We start from the raw sequence: 16781 nt of genomic DNA on the forward strand, positions 1-16781 counted from the left end.
ATAAACTAACATTTCTTAAAAAGAATGTTTACATTTTGATCAGAGAAGTCAGTCTGAGTTTGTGCATTTTCATCATTTTGAAATTATTTAATCAAAATGTTAAATTCTGTATAATTAAGAACTGTGAATATCAATTCTATGATTTTACTAAATGTTCACGTGTCACTGTAAATTAAATTGTGATTTATGAAATCGAATAAAATGTTTTGATCAGATATTAATCTGGAAAGTGATCTACCATATTAAATTGACCAAGACATTTAAAAACCAAAAATCCAGAAAGAAAAGATAAATACAGACGACGTCGACGAACCTCGAAACCGTACCGAAATAGTTTCGGCCCCGTTCTACGATGCAAAATTTTTTTTGACACGCATAAAATCATTATTCTTTAATTAATTAATCACTCAAAATATTGTAATGAAAACTTTATTAAATGTAAATTTCTTTTGATGAAGAGAGTATGAGAAATCAAAAATTAATGATATACAATTCCTATATTTAAAAGAAAATTATTCTCTTCAAAGGTAATTATATTTTTAATCAGGACAGTGAAAAATACAATATTAGTCATTTCACTTCATGCATGCAAGTGAGAAAAAATTTTAGGTTTCAGAAAACTATAAAACAATTATGTAAGTCAAGAAGGTAAAACTTTTGTAATGTAGTTGTCGGTATGTACCATACCTCGCAGTGAACCGTGTAAAACTATGAACAACAGAATATAAATATTTAATGTTTTTTTATTGATTTGTTTGTTTTTTATACTATCGTAGGTTGTCCAAAAGTGGCAATGTCATTGTGTCCAATATGGATTGTTGTTTTTCTTTATTTCATTTTTTTATGTCAAAAAAGTCTTTGTATTAATGCCAGTTACATTTGAATAACTTGTAGTATATATTGTCACAAATCAAACAATACAATGAAAATATATATCAGGTATCTTAATATGTTAGACATATATTATTTGTAATACTTTTTATTATTTAAAACTTTGAAAGTATAAAAATATATTTAAATTATCAGTACAAACTGTAAATTTGTTTTTTCTTGAAAAAAGTTACCTTTTCTTATAGTTAAAATTTTTCTTCACGTAAACCTATCTCAATAAATTTTACAAATTCTTTAATATATTGCTTTTGTCCAATGTAAGCAGTGTTCTATCTGTAAAAATAATTAAAAAAATAAAAACACAATAAAAAAAAATTCTAATTTCATATTTAATCAAAAATAAAATTCAGATATACAAGTTAAACAAACAAAAATTTAAATAATTTAACAAAAATAAAAATATTAACAACAACTTAAACATATCTGAAATAAAAAGTAACAAAAGTTAAAACTAAAATAGATAAAATATAACTTGATATTAGAAAATTAAATATTTACTTTTAACAATTTTTTCCAACTTTGTTATGTAAATAAATAAAATCAAATCGCCCCGTGGCTCGGGCAGCAGATATTTAGAATAAAAGAAATGAAAGTTTTTGTTCGAATATCCGACGTCTTTGGCTCGGAACAATTCGTTTAACGGTTTGGAATGACACAGAACGTATAAAACATGTATATGTTTTAATAATTCCAGTTATATATCATTCTATATGGTTAAATATGTTTTCTAAACCAAAGACAGTCTGATTTGACAGTAAACATTTTTTTTCTTTTAATAAAAATATCGGCTACCTAAACAAAGCTTTGGTTTGACTTTTTACTAATCGAGACGATGCCGAGTTTTGCGAACTTTATAATTTTATTAGAATATATCTATAAACGAAAGCTTACTTATTCCCAGAGAGTTTTTTTCAAATATATATTGAGTAGAAATAATATGATACCAAATTCTGTCGATTAATTCCGACACCTATAACTTGGCAACCGATCGGATCCGATACGGTTACTTGCTTTAATCCGTACTCGACGGGAATCGGTAGTAAACGAAAGACCAAAAGTGCATCGGTTTCGAGCGGCATTCTTTGACCTTTTCGCTTCCGTGGACCGACAAAAATAGAACGATACTTCGCAGACCGACAGAAGGCTAAATTTAAAAGATGAATTTTTTTAGATTTAAAACCGTTTTAGATGCGGGTGACCCGTGCAATTGTCAAAACTTTATTTAAACAATTGCAGCAATAAAAAGTAAATAAAACCTGTTTATATTAATTACAAATTTAAAATATTATTTTGTTATTACAAAATTTTCTGCCAGTCTACAAAATGTTTGGCGAACCGGTGGGAAATTTCCACAGATGGCACCAGTCTGCAGACCCAAGGCCAAAGAACACCGGTTTAGAAGATAGTCATTGCTTTGCTTCTCATCCATTTAAATTCAAATATAAAGAAACAAAACTTTATAAATAAATTTATGGGTTCCTTTTGGATGCAGATCCTGTTTTTAAAAAAAAATTGAACTTACCTTCTTTAATAAATTTATAACATTATAGAAAAATTGCCAAATTGAAGAAGTCATTTCCAAAATTGGACAACTGTCTTGAAACTAGCTCAAAATATCACCAGATCTGGCAACATGTTTGCCCATTCATCAGTAAAATCACATCTATCTCTACTGTAAAGTTTTTTTATACATGCAGAATAAGCAAAAGCACCATCGGCTCACTCTTTAAGTGGTCAAAGCCCGTCACGACTGAAGTACTTAATATAAGATTTGTGCGCCAAGCGCATTTCTATTATGGTGTTTGAATTGGTACTTTTCAACAAAAATTTGTATTAATTATTGATATAATAAAAATTGATTTTAGTTTTAAAGCAAATACTTATTAATAATGTTACTTGCACATAATTTATTTCACTTTCTGGAAAAAAATTATTTGCATTTGGTAGATACACAAAACATTTCAGAATAAAACCAGAGTAAAATAGAGAGTTATTGTATTGTTTAGATAAATTTTCTAACTCACAGTCATATATGGAAATTTAAGAAGAAAATACTGATGCATACTACATATCTAAAGAATTTACATAACGATAATCATCTGATTTTGCACCAACAGTAACACAGTCTGAAAACACAATAAAAATCAGATGAATAATGCATGCCAGGCACTTCAATTGCAACAAGTTTAAATAAAGTGATCAGATTTTAAAAATAAGCTAGGATGATTGAGTACAAATAAAGAAAAAATATATTTCTCTTTTAGACAATACATACAAAATGTGTCTTTTTATCCAAAAGTCCTTTCTCACGCAGTTGACGGATAAGACAATTCCACGGCGGAGTCGACCTTTTATTTGAGGCTTCTCGTCCGCCTCACAATGTAAAATAGTCCAATATTTCCCTCTAGCGGTGGCAGCACAATTTAAAAAATAAATTTATTTTTATTTTACAATTTATTTTTTAAATTGTGCTGCCACCGCTAGAGGGAAATATTGGACTATTTTACATTGTGAGGCGGACGAGAAGCCTCAAATAAAAGGTCGACTCCGCCGTGGAATTGTCTTATCCGTCAACTGCGTGAGAAAGGACTTTTGGATAAAAAGACACATTTTGTATGTATTGTCTAAAAGAGAAATATATTTTTTCTTTATTTGTAAAGTGATCAGATGTTCCAGATTAACCGGGACAGTCTGGGATTTTTGGAAAAATGCTCCAGTTTTGAATAAAATGTCCCCGATTATCCCAATTTTGTTTATAAATAAATAGTTCATAATAAAAAATTTAATTTATAAAAAAAATTGCTTTGAAGTATTCCATTCTAGTAAATTAACACAATGTTACTTATGTAGAAATGCAGCTAAGCATAGCGCTATTACCAAAATCCTACACTAATAAAGTGACAGATGTCTCGAATTAGGCAGGATGGTTCCGCCTTTTAATATGCTGCCCCAATTTTTAAACTGTTTGAAAAATGTCAACATTTATTGCGTAAATTGTAATTCAGAGACAAATAGTATTGCATAAGAGTTATAATGTAAAAGTTTTGGTATTCAATTTATAGAAATAGTAGCCCAATTGGCAATTTATTGTCCCGTCTGTCGCCGCCATTGTCGGACAACATCAAACATGTACCGTGTGCGGTCGTGCAAATGACGATTTTTGCTAATTATCTGAATTAAAAAATAAATCACTTAATTATTTTAATTTTGATAAAAATGGCAAAATTTTGGTAACTGCATATTGTTGGTATGTTAAAAATAGTACACCAAAATCGATCACGTGATTAATATGTCGTCACAAAGTACCTGGCCTAACGTCCCACTTTTTACATTTTATGATATGGTCACTATAGTTTTAACCAGTTGTAACACAAGGTGATGGTGCTTTTGCTTACCATAGTCATAAAAACATTTATGTCTGTCTCCTACTAGGTAGTGCTTTTTATGAAGTTGGCACTTGCCAAAAACAACTGTATGTCACAGGACCATTGATTGGCAAATTGTGTGGCAAAAACACTCTACATTGAGTTGAGTTTACAGTACAGAGAAACATGGGCCCACAATGGTCAGTAGTGGATGGCAAAAACACCACTCGAGTGCTTCTGCCATCACTAATTCTCCATCCATTATGCCAACCACTACTTTATCTTCTATGCATTTGAGCAAAAAAAAAAAAAAAAGAAACCTTTGTAATACATGTGTTGCAATAGCATTAAGTCCAAAAAAGTAGCAAGAGAGAGTTCTCATAGCATGTGTTTTTGTTTTGTATATAACCCAGACAAGAAGATTCCTAACCTGTCAAAGGAAACTTCTTAGTCATTTTGTTAATAACAGCCAATGGAAAATTTAAAAATAAGGGACATGAAAACTCTGTTGCTGTCATTCTGTTCTTTTCTTTTCATTCACTTTATACAGATACTAGCAGATAAGCCCAGCATTGCTTGGGCAAAAAGTAACAATAGCGAAGATTAAGATTATTAGATTATAGCCCATCTTACCCGTTTTAACATGGTGCAAGAATTAGGTCCCCCCTCTTCCGAGACTAATTAGAAAACTTTTAGATGGATCTAAAAATACGGTCAATTTCCCGTAAAAATGCAAAAAAAATAAATAAATAAATCACATCTAAAATAATACAATAGTAGCAGAGTTGTTCAGGATAATCCTTAGACCTCTTCCTTTCCCATGGGAAAAATTTCCAAAAATCCCTTCTTAGTGTGCATTCTCATGACATACCCTAACTGTGTATCAAATTTCAAGTTTCAACTCCTAACTGTTTGGGCTCTGCACTTATTATTATTACCAACCCATCTCAATTATTTTATAAGATTATAATGATGATGATAAACCAGATACTGTACAGTATTTATTTTAATGTGTTCGCGTACTTTAAACGTACTGCAAGAATATAAAAATTCTTAAATTTCAACTGCTTTGTTATATTTTCACAAAGTCTTTGATCTATAAATACACTACTATACAAATATACTTTAAATACACTATGCACAAAACCAACACTAGCACTATGAAAAGAAAAATTTACTAACGTTTTCGTCTATATGAAATAGACATCATCAGGTACAAATGATATAGAACAAAACGGCTAACAAAAATCAAATGTTTTTTAAAAGTTTGAACTGATTATGTAATTAGAGTACATTGCATTAAAATTTATATGTTATGTTCAGGATATAATTTCAAAATATGTATATAATTTAAACAATAAACGAATAAATAATCAATTAATTTCACATTAATTACTATGACATAAATATCTTATGTATTTTAAATTATCATTAATGCAAGTTTCGGTCGGCTGAATATAGTTCAAAAATAGCATGCCGTGCCGTGGAGAGCGTGTCGGTTTCCTTGAAGTTAATAGCGACTCCGTGTTTAATTGAAAAATAGATCTCGACTGCCTCGGGGTATTTGAGTTGTGCTTTATCCGACATCCTGTGTAACAATTTTACTTTCTGTAGTTCGACCTGGAGGTCCTCACTACCCACATACATCACTAATATAGACACTTCCAATTATTTTTAGTTTATAATAATATCACATTAAAAATTATATACTTGACTGTTTACAATTTTATACACTCATTTAATTATTAGAATTTTTAATAGTATTTAGGAATAATATTGTTATCTGCACATCCTAGAATGCTAGACATCCTGCCGATAACTCTCCAACTATTACTCCCCCTGCCACACCCACTCTTCTCATCCAATCGCCACTACTCAGAAATTTCTGGTTGCATTCCCGTGCACTATACATCTATACATTCATCGCCATGTTCGAAAGCTTACCATGGCAAAATACATATATGAAAAGAACGGGAGTATCAGTTTGTAAAACAAACCGATACATCGAGAACATTCCAACCTGCCGATATATCGGTATCCGATCGTTATCGGCAGTGCCGTAACTAGCCATTCCTGTGCCCCAAGCAAGAATTTTCAGTTAGGCCGCTTAATTAATTAGATTTTGGAAAATAATAAAACAAAATACATGCATTTTGGGCCCTGTGCAGATGCACCTGTTGCACCTGCCTAGTTACGGCACTGGGTATCGACTGCATCTCCAGGATTAAGTTTTGATTCCAATTAATCACAGGTATATTTTATCCAAATGTAACATAAATAAATAAAATAATTGCCGAATTGTAGTACTAACCCAATGGATTTATTTTGTGATCAAATTTCTTTTAAATGGAGAACGAAAATGACAGCAACTTTACCCTGAAATTATTACTTAAATTTAATTATTCAATACAGAAATAAACATCCGACCATTAATTTTAAGTTGCCAGATCTAAATGACTGCTTTTCTTGTCATAAAAATTTATGCACTTTTAACATGTTATACAAAATAAAAACAGCAATATAAAGACCATAAAAATATAGAGTTAAAACTCCATGTTAAAAACCAATGTAAGAAGACAGCTATTACATGTTTCTGTGTGTATCGGTAAATCAAATAGAGATCAAACAGATAACAAAACCAATTAAGAATCATAAAAATTTGTCAAAACTCTTCTTGCACAAGTTTATTTTTATGATAAATGCAAAAAGAATTCTGACTTTATCACTGAGAAGTTAAATTCCTGAAAACAAATTTCAAAACTAATTTAAGAAATCCCAATATCAATGTAAATTATATATAAGAATATTAAGAAATGTGGAAATGTCTATTATACTAAAAAGGAGCAAAACTGTTTACTATAAATTGTCAGATTGAAGTAGGCGTATTATGAAACTGTCTGCACGGTTTATTCTGATAAGAAAAACTGAATTTAGATATCTCAGACTACAGCTAATATTACTTGCATGATTTAAGATTTATATAGCAGATAATTACTATGGCTTACTATTTAAACAGGAAGGCATAGCATTCTTCCTTCCAATGTTCTTAATCTGAAATCATCTGTCATTTTTAGAATGTCCTCCCTATTTATATGCCCGATAATAACACTAATCTGTATTTTTTATGTATTCGTCGACCATTCAGAGCTGTAAACCCCAATTATCTATCATTTAAAATCTTGCATAGTATCCACCCACCATTTTATCTAGATTAATTTTAAACAGAACAATCTCAAAGGGTAAGACAAATGTCACATCAACCGAATAAAGGAGGAGAGAGAAAAATGATAATATTCTATAAAAACAAAGCCAAAGACAATACAAATCTTTCTTTTGTTAACACAACAGACAATCATCATAAATTTATCATCAATTATATAACGACAACTTTATATTACCCAATCTTTTTAAGTAACGTTTGCTTCAAGTTTTTTAAAAACTCAAGAATAATTCTGAGATTTTAAGTTGTATGATTGCTATGTTCCTATAGCAACATTTTCTTTTAATTTTTCTATTCAGTTCCCGAAAACAGTCTACACGTTAGTCTTAACAATTTTATTTAATTATTAACTTTAACAATAGGAAAGTGTATATCGTAACTCGTCAATATACGCAATCCAAAGATTATGCAATTTGTCAATTGCGTCGAAACGTTAACATAAAATTTCGTAACTGCGATCTATCGACAAATTTGGATTTATACTTCCCGTAACTTCCATTAATTTTTGCATAAAAACGAGCAAAAGACAAATGTCTACAAATAAAAAACTGTAATTTTGCATCTTAAACATCTTTTTAGTCACATTTGGATTAACTTAATTAGCATTATAATAATTAACAATTAAATGTGTTGCTATTTTATCTATTTCTTGATAAAATATATATTTTATAATTACTTTTTTGTTTCATTATTCACTTATTTTATAAATACTTTTATCTGTCTACATAAATTTTGTTGTAACATATAAAGACTACTGTATGACTGATCATAGAATTCATACTAGTAGTAAAAATCACCATGTAAAAATAAGTATTTGTGTTTATAATTAATATAAACATTATAAATTATAGAATGACAAGTCACTTGTATCAACGTTAAACTTTGACTCTACAGTTTCAAATGATAGTTATTGCTTAAAAGATAATTACAAATCTAAACGAACATCACATATAAAAAGAAATTATAACTAGATTTAACCAAATTTTGCAAACAAGTATAATTAGAACTTAAGTCAAACAATGGTATAAACACCAACATAAAAACATAATTTAACTTTAAGTAAACAACTTTCCAATTTTGCTTGCTTTCAGTCTAATTCAAAAAACTAAATTCTGTAATGCAAGCTTTTTCCTTTTCAACTTAGATATTTATAAATTATTGTTTGCTCAAAAAGTATTACTGTTTTCTGTTTATTCCACTGAAATTTAATTAAATACAAGAATAAAATCCTTGAAAACATTTTTCTCATAAAGTTGTTTTTGTGCAGCTTATCAAATATTTGTTTAGTTATTTCTTTATATCATTACATCATATTTGTAATGTTTTACAAATTCTGTTGTTGTTTATCCACTAACAGATTATTATTATGAAATTACAGTAAAACATCAATTCGACAGATAAAATTTCTGGTCTGTTGTTATACATAAAAATTAACAGGATGTTAATTTTAAAATTCTTTTCTTATTTATAATTAAATTAACGGGCTTTTTTTCAAAATCCAAGAGTCGCCACTTAACTTCGTGCCGCAATGGGAGTGTTTTGATACATTTTCGTCCAAAGACACACTAATAGGAATTTTTTTGTTTTTTTCGTCAAATTTAAATTTTGCTTTCTTTTTAATAATGTTATTTATTTGTTTAGAAGCCAGATAACAAGTACAAAAATTTTAATTGTTCATGCAACTACAGTTTACACACAAGAATATTTATATGCAATACAACATGTACCAGATGTGTCCCCTCCGACCTGTAAGTGCATTCTGCGATACGTGATGCAGCACTCGTGAAGGAATTTCGTTCGTGGCCACTTCGGTATTCGATTTTAGTTCATCCAATGTGTGGGAGTTGTTTTAGTAAACACGGTCCTTCAAATAGTCCTATAGAAAGAGATTGGGTGGCCACAAATCTTTGGAAATGAGATGATCTCCAAAAAAAATCACGTAGAGTGGCCGTAGTTTGTTGTTGTGTGACGTGTTGCTCGGCCTCGCCGAAACCAGTAGCGAGAATACCGAAAATAGGGTTCGTGCAGCACAATCTGCCGATTTTGATTAAGATTCATCCTGCACTCTCAGTCAGAAATTTATGATTTCCTATCACATAGCTAAATCAAGGTCGCGTGCTCTCCAATGTTCTTATACAGTGGTGCCTCGTATAACGGACGCTGCAAACAACTGACTTTCTGTTTGGCTGTTACGTGACTCGAGCAACGGACTGGCCGCGAACGACGGACTTTCCGTTCGGCGGATACAGGAGGCGAACGAGTGCGAATGATATTTCTACTCTTTTGCCGTTGCCAATGACAATCTGCTTTTTTTAGATGTTTTCTGCTTCTTGGCTTCCCAGAATAGCTTCTTGATGTAAGTATTTTGGGAGCCTTTGAAAACAGTTGCTCTTTGGCTGCAGAAGAGTAAGCTGTTTCTTTTTTCTTCTTTGTCCAACCTGCGGTCCATTGGAAGTCTAACCAAAAAGCCTGGGTGACCCAGGTTGTCTTCAAGGAATAGATCCTGGAAACCTTTGCTCCTGCTGTAAAAAATGCCTGCTGGACAAAAAGCTGCCACTCAAAGCCCTACTGATACTGGATAATGCCCCTGGTCACCCAAAAGACCTGGAGGAGATCCTGGAAGAAAGCTATCCTTTCATCAAGGTGTAGTATCTGCCAGCAAACACCACTGCCATCCTTCAGCCAATGGATCAGCAATCATTGTCAACTTCAAAAAACTGTACACCAGAGCTCTCTTCATGAAGGTGTTTGAAGAATGTCAGCTTTGTGGAGACATGACTGTCCGAAAGTTCTGGAAAGAGAAGTTTGATGTTCTTGTGGCAATCAGACTCATCCAGAAGGACTGGGAAGAAGTCACGCAGAAGACCCTCAATTCAGCCTGGAAGACGCTTGTTCCTGAATGGACCCAGGAAGAACCAGCTGAGGATACAGAAGTGGTGCAGGAGATCATCTCGACAGCCCGAGAGTTGGAAATGGAGGATGTGGAGGAGCTCGTTAAAGAACACCAAGAAGAACTGACAACTGAAGAGCTCCAAGCACTTCTGGCTCAGGAACATGATGAAGCTCAAAGGGAAGCTTCATCTGACGAGGAGGAGGAGCAATCTAATCAACTAATTTCAACTGCTGCCATCAAGAACTTCCTTGTCAAATGGGGAGAGGTTCAGGAGTTTAGCAACACTCACTATCCAAACACAGCTGAGGCCAACAGGATCAATGCCCCTTGCCCATCATTTCCGACAGGTGTTGAAGAAGAGAGAGAAACAGACCACCTTGGACATGTTTTTCAAGAAGCCAGCTGCCAAAATACAAAGGATGGGACAAGAGGAGTTGACCCTGCAAGCCTCGGTAGCCCCTCTTTAATCTGACTCCGATTAAAAAACAATAAAAAAGAGACCTGCTGCAATGTGTAAAAAGTGTGTGTCTGTATGAATGTGTGAAAAATGTGTTCCTCCACCTCCTCCTCACAACATCTGACTACCCGGCATAATTGGTGACTGCTCCATTTTCATTTTTTTTTTTATGGTACAGTACGGTTATTTTATGCAGCGGAACGAATTAGATGTTTTAACCCCTTAAATTAAATGGGCTAATCCATTCTTCTCGGACGGCATACGATGTCTTAATCCCATCGAGTTTGTTGCAATCCTACGAGCATTTTCTAAATTTATCTAGTTATTTTAGTTTACCAATTTGTAAATGCTTATCTTATCGACAATAGTCGTTTATTTGTTTTAAGTCGTTAAACCCATTTTACCAAACTACGTTATCCATTTTTGTCTGTTATTTTTACTTCAATTTTATCCATGTCCGTATTTTTTAAACCTTTGTAATAAACAATTACATCATAAGAAAGAAGAAACTTCTATAAACAACGACGCCATCCGGATATTTGCCAACGGACGAACATTCCAATGTTATACAACCTGAAGGTGGCCATTTAAAACGGGCGAAAACGTTTGTTCTCCTGTCTTATGGATTAAAACTGCTAGAAAGAAAGTGTGAAAGGTTTTGCGAAACTTAGTTTAGAATACCATTTTATTTATCACCTTTGTTTTTCTTTTTTGTTCCTTTTATAACAATTTAAAATTTTTTTGGAATGTTTATCCGAACTAGTCCGAAACAATAATATCGTGTAATATGCATACAGGTGAAAAATAAAGACCTGTTTTTTCCGATAAGTTTTCTTAAATTTGCCAAACCAAGTCGTCAGTATAATAAGTCCTATTAATAAAATAAGTCCAAGTAGACATCTTAAATTCGGATTAATTTATTTCAGTAAAAAAACACAAATCAAAAGTAATAATTTTGTGCATTTCGTAAGTATTTTATCATGCAAATGTATCAACAAAGAATGATTAAATCCTTCATAATTACCATTACGGTTGTCGAACGAATTTGTAAAGTCACTCGATTCCATAAATCTGATATCGACTACCGAAACTTTAATAATTACAACAGCACGTTTACCCTTAATAATATTTACTGGTTAACTGTGCAATTCTTTCCAGAAACTTCTTACCAATAATTGGATATTTATTGATCAAATAACAAGAACTCGAAAAATCCAAGAATCATAACCTATTTACTAATGTTGACATTTTCTGTTTTATTGAAAAGACCTTTAGATGATCATTACAAATTATAAAAGAACAGGAAAACAGAATAGTGTAAATTAAAATACAGATGGAAAATTACAAACTTTTAATTATTACTGTTCACAGAATGTGTGAAAAGAGTACATATTCAAAATATATAATTAATATTCACATTATGTAATAACACTTATTCAAAACATTGAAAAATAAAAATCAGATTACAATAAAGTTTTCATTTTTTTACTGTAATTCCTATATGGATCTCCACACTAAATATAGTATCTGCATCTCAAGAATTACTGCATTAACTTTTTAAGGCAGCTTTATACATTCTAACAATTCTATTTTTATTAAGTTATCAATATTAAAGTGGACATATTAGTTCGGTCTATGTCACTGCAAGTGCACTTCGGGTCAGATGCAAAGACAGACGAAATGGTGCACGCTTAACCTTTCTTAACTGTCCATTGGTGTTTCTTAAGTGTTAAAAATCTTTAAAAAAGTTCATCAGAATTCATCAACTTTCTGGAATAATATACTATTTAACTTTAAATTATATACAATTGTTTCAAGTCACCTTATCTGACAGTACAGTAGCAAACAAATAGTGATTATATCCAACTCCAACAGAAGCTTCCGGGAAGTCGGCTTCAAGACCGATATTCGATCCTCAAAAATTTGAGGGGGCAAACTAGCCTAGATGTCAAAATGCTCCTCCCGTCGTCGGACCATCAAAAGAGAGGAGAGAGCGAAAGACTTTTCTCCGGGTCCGTAGTAGTTACCACTCCCGCAAATTAATGTTAATTTTACTAACGAAAATACAATTTTTAAACTGCCATTTATTAATAAACATTCTACATATTTCGTTTCTTCAAAAAATTAGACAAAAAGAGCCCGATAACACGAACAGACGTCCTCGCCCGACCCGGGTCCCACGGCACCGAGCTTTCGAGCCCCATCCGTCCTCTAGGTAATCTACGTGGATACCAATTAGGCCCACAGAAAACAGAGAAAATCCTCGGTCCAAAGTTACAAAAATAACAACAGTAGTAAAAAATAAAACACAAACAAAGCAAAGTATTCTAGGCAGAAATTCTCTAGATACAAATAACACGGAAAATTATTATTCGAGAATCGACGCAAGGATAACCGTCTACGGAAGAATTAAAAGAGAATTAACCGTCTAGGAGGGACTCGTCGACGAAATTATACCTCCGCACGAGACGGTCGAGACCTCGCCAGAGCCGTAGACCACACCCGAGGGAGCAAGAATCAAAGGAACCGCACCTCTACTCGCGGTCTCCTTCGAAATCGGCCCGCTTCCGACGACGGGCGATCGCGAGCGGCATCGTTCCGCCAAGGCCGACACGTTTAATCGTTTAGTCCGGGTAACCACGCCGGCTTCGAGTCACCCGCTCGACCGTCGGCGGAGTACTCGTCGTATAGTTTTACGGGGCGCGCGGACGCGGGCACCAAGGTGCAAGCACCAAAGTGCACGGAGATTAGGCAGCGGTAACGGTAAAAATCGACCTTTAGAGGCAAATATCTGGCCAAGGATCGCACGTACGAGTATAGTTTTTTCGACTCGTTTGCTCGTATGAGGATCTATAACCCTGGGGGGCAAAGCCTTCATTCGGAGTTCACATTTTACCGAATTGTGGAATTGTGTTTGTATGTAAAAACTCACATCTGTAAATCATGGATTATATTTACGACGATATAAACCCGGAGATGGAGAAGCAGTGATCATCAACAAAGCAAAGAAATTCAAGTTTGTGATCAAGAACGAAATGGGCACAAAGATAGTTAGGCTTTACCGTAGTTTCACACGCCAACAAGACGTCGTTGGATTTAATTATTGTCAATATCAAATTTGTCTGACAGAAAAGCAGTAATTAGATCTGGCTCATCACGCATCAGCTTACAAGAAACAAAATCTTAAGTTAATTATACAAAATAGAAATATCTTACTCTTTAACTACAAAAAATGGATCTTCCAGACTCATTTCCTATCATTTACGAGTTAATTTTTGTAAACTTGTTGCGAGAAATTTACCATAAAACCAACGTCATCGGTGAGTTCCGTGACGACACCTGGAAAAGAAACGATTGTTTTCGTTTTATTTCCTTATTTCTCCACGCCGAGGCGCCCTTCGTATCTACAAAATTAATAAATGCGGTATTTATTATTTATGCAATCCGGCCATCGAAATGTTAAAATTATTTTCTCGTGCGAATTTAAAATTATATTTTTGATTTAAATCGTTTTTTCTCTTTCTCCTCATATACTAAAAATGAATTAATTAAAAATATACACCGTCGTGTCCTCTAGATCTGGAACATCGGCCGACAATATTTTGTATGACCGCCATTCGGCCGTTTTTGATTTTCTACGATTTTTCTAATAATTATGTCGAATTAATCCTGTGCAGATGACTCCTGTCCTTTTATATAAAACGTGACGAAAAGTATAAAACCAGTTTTGTTTTTCTTCATACGTTAACATAAAAATACCCACAATCGAACCTGGAATCTTCTGGGTTGCACCGCAGAGATGGGATATGGCAAGACAACACTCGTGCGATCTACCGGGAGAGGAGATTACCTCTTAGGAAGACTTATGAAAACAAACAAGCCCCTATTTAGGTTTTAGACAACAAAAAAGTTCGAAAACTTCAGGCATCGGCCCGTTATTTGGGCAGAAACCCGAAACCGACTACCATAGTAGCTTTATTCATTGGGCTGGAATCTTCCGTTTGAGTCTACATACAATTGGAGAGAATTATCAGATTTTAACAAGCTACGAGTATATTTTAGATTTTCAAAAACGATGTTAACTTTTGTAATAATACTGGAAAAAGCCACGCGTTACTTTACAGAACAGCTGTACTAGCCGCAACATTAGTTTGTATAAAAATACAATAAATCTACGAATACAGTAGTCTTGAAATCCTTTGCTATCAAAGGTTTACTCGACGTCCCGACATCTTTTCTAATATTGTATATGGTCACAATGGTCTTTTATCAATCGAATCAAAATCCATAATTTCGAAAATACTCGTCAATATTTAGTAAATGATATTTTAATAATTCTGGAAACATTTATATTACATTTAATATAACAAATTTAAAAAATGATTAATCGCCAGAAAAAGTTAAACACATTTTTGTCTTTTCGCTTCGTGGTATCGAGAACGAAGGTTCTAGAATATCATTATTATATTCTAGGACCTCGATCGAGAGCCTTCTGTGTCCATTGCGGGTTCGCCAGGGTCACTTCGGGATGACGGGTGGAGGAGGACGGGATCCGATACGTCCACGAAAATTTCCAGGAGTGGTTCACCCGGATTGCTCGGAGCGATGGGCCGACGCCTTAACCGCCTCGGCCATTCGGCACTCCTTTTAATACGATTATGGCACGTAACTTACGAGAAATTATAAATGGCGAACGAGAGACGACTTCCATATTTTAGAACAAGTTTCAAAATACAATGGTATAAAACTTTCATATAAAATTCTCCTCGTGTACAGGTTACGACTAAATACAGCGTGTCCTCTCTTAACGTTATCCATAGGTTCTTGGACATTAAGCAAACTCGAATGTAACGAAATTGTTTTACCGTAAGCCAAACGACTAATTTGGTTGTTCTAATTGGACCACCTCCGTCCAATTCGTAGAATAAATTTTACTGTGTATAAAGAAAATTAGTTGTTAGTTTTGTTAAATTATGGCAACGCAACACTTAGGCGATCTGCCTAGGGAATGCCTTTTTAAGGGTAACTGGCCCCCGTTCGGACGTTACGGACGTGGAGAAAACCCGGAAAACTCCACGCGACCGGCCCGTCCCGGTCGGGCGCAAACCCACGACAAACTCCGACGTTCGGGGAACGGAACCGCTTGGCCACTGGTGGGCCGTAAAGAAAATTCGACAATCGTTACAAAAAAATCATTTAAAAAAGATTCCTCGGAAGACGATACGTACTAGATGCGTCTTTATGCCAATCCAGTCCTTTCAAATTCAGTACTTTTTTATATCAAAATTCAACAATATTGATTGTAAACAATTTGAAAGGTACTTGTTTCTCAACATCATTAAGTGTAAACTTCCCTATATAACTTCTCTTTTTGTACTTTGTGGACATCTGTTAATACAAAAATAATTTTTAAGTATGCCCTCTGACAGAGTCAATGTGCACTGTAAAATTCCAATTGAGGGGTGCAAATCTCTCTCCTCTGCAACTGGAATTATCTCGTATTTTTATATTAAAATACGATACGTTTGACTTAAATATAGTTTGTTTTTGTGTTAATTTTATTAATTTTGAGACCAAACATTAGACTATTGTGTATAGTTTTTACAAACTTTATTTGATATCTAAATATACATAGAACAATTTCTATTTTAACCGAATTACATATTTAATTATTATCGAGAAAAACAAACGAGGAAATTTCTAAAACATAGAAAAAGTAACTTAACTACAGTTGTGTGGAACTGGCTCGACTCTAGAATGGTTAACTTTTTAGAGTCGATAAAACAATTACAAAGAATATAATAAAATGGAAAACTCATTGTTGCCGAAATACACTCTTCGAGTGTAAGTGGAATGAATTTCGAGAGATAAATTAATATTTGGCATACGTGGTGAGGTCTACGACCGCCGGCATCTCCCGTCCTTTTATCGTCGCGGACCTGTAAGAGACGAATC

General features: G+C 33.4%; 2 protein-coding genes across 3 annotated transcripts in view; both read right to left on the reverse strand.

Moving 5' to 3' along the window:
* The window catches only part of LOC136990847 (syntaxin-6-like), a 31237-nt gene extending 17074 nt beyond the window's left edge, over positions 1-14163 (reverse strand). The window contains exon 1 of the mRNA XM_067289301.1: positions 14043-14163. Coding sequence (XP_067145402.1) covers positions 14043-14077 — 35 coding nt within the window. The 5' untranslated portion in view covers positions 14078-14163. The remainder of the gene's footprint in view (positions 1-14042) is intronic.
* Positions 14164-16414: 2251 nt separating this feature from the next.
* The window catches only part of LOC136990839 (uncharacterized), a 33058-nt gene continuing 32691 nt past the window's right edge, over positions 16415-16781 (reverse strand). For both annotated transcript variants that reach the window (XM_067289292.1, XM_067289291.1), the window contains exon 15: positions 16415-16765. The gene's annotated coding sequence lies outside the window, so the exon portion shown is untranslated. The remainder of the gene's footprint in view (positions 16766-16781) is intronic.

The sequence above is a fragment of the Centruroides vittatus genome, unplaced genomic scaffold, assembly GCF_030686945.1.
Source record: "Centruroides vittatus isolate TY-2023 unplaced genomic scaffold, ASM3068694v2 contig_1343, whole genome shotgun sequence".
Lineage (NCBI taxonomy): Eukaryota > Metazoa > Arthropoda > Arachnida > Scorpiones > Buthidae > Centruroides > Centruroides vittatus.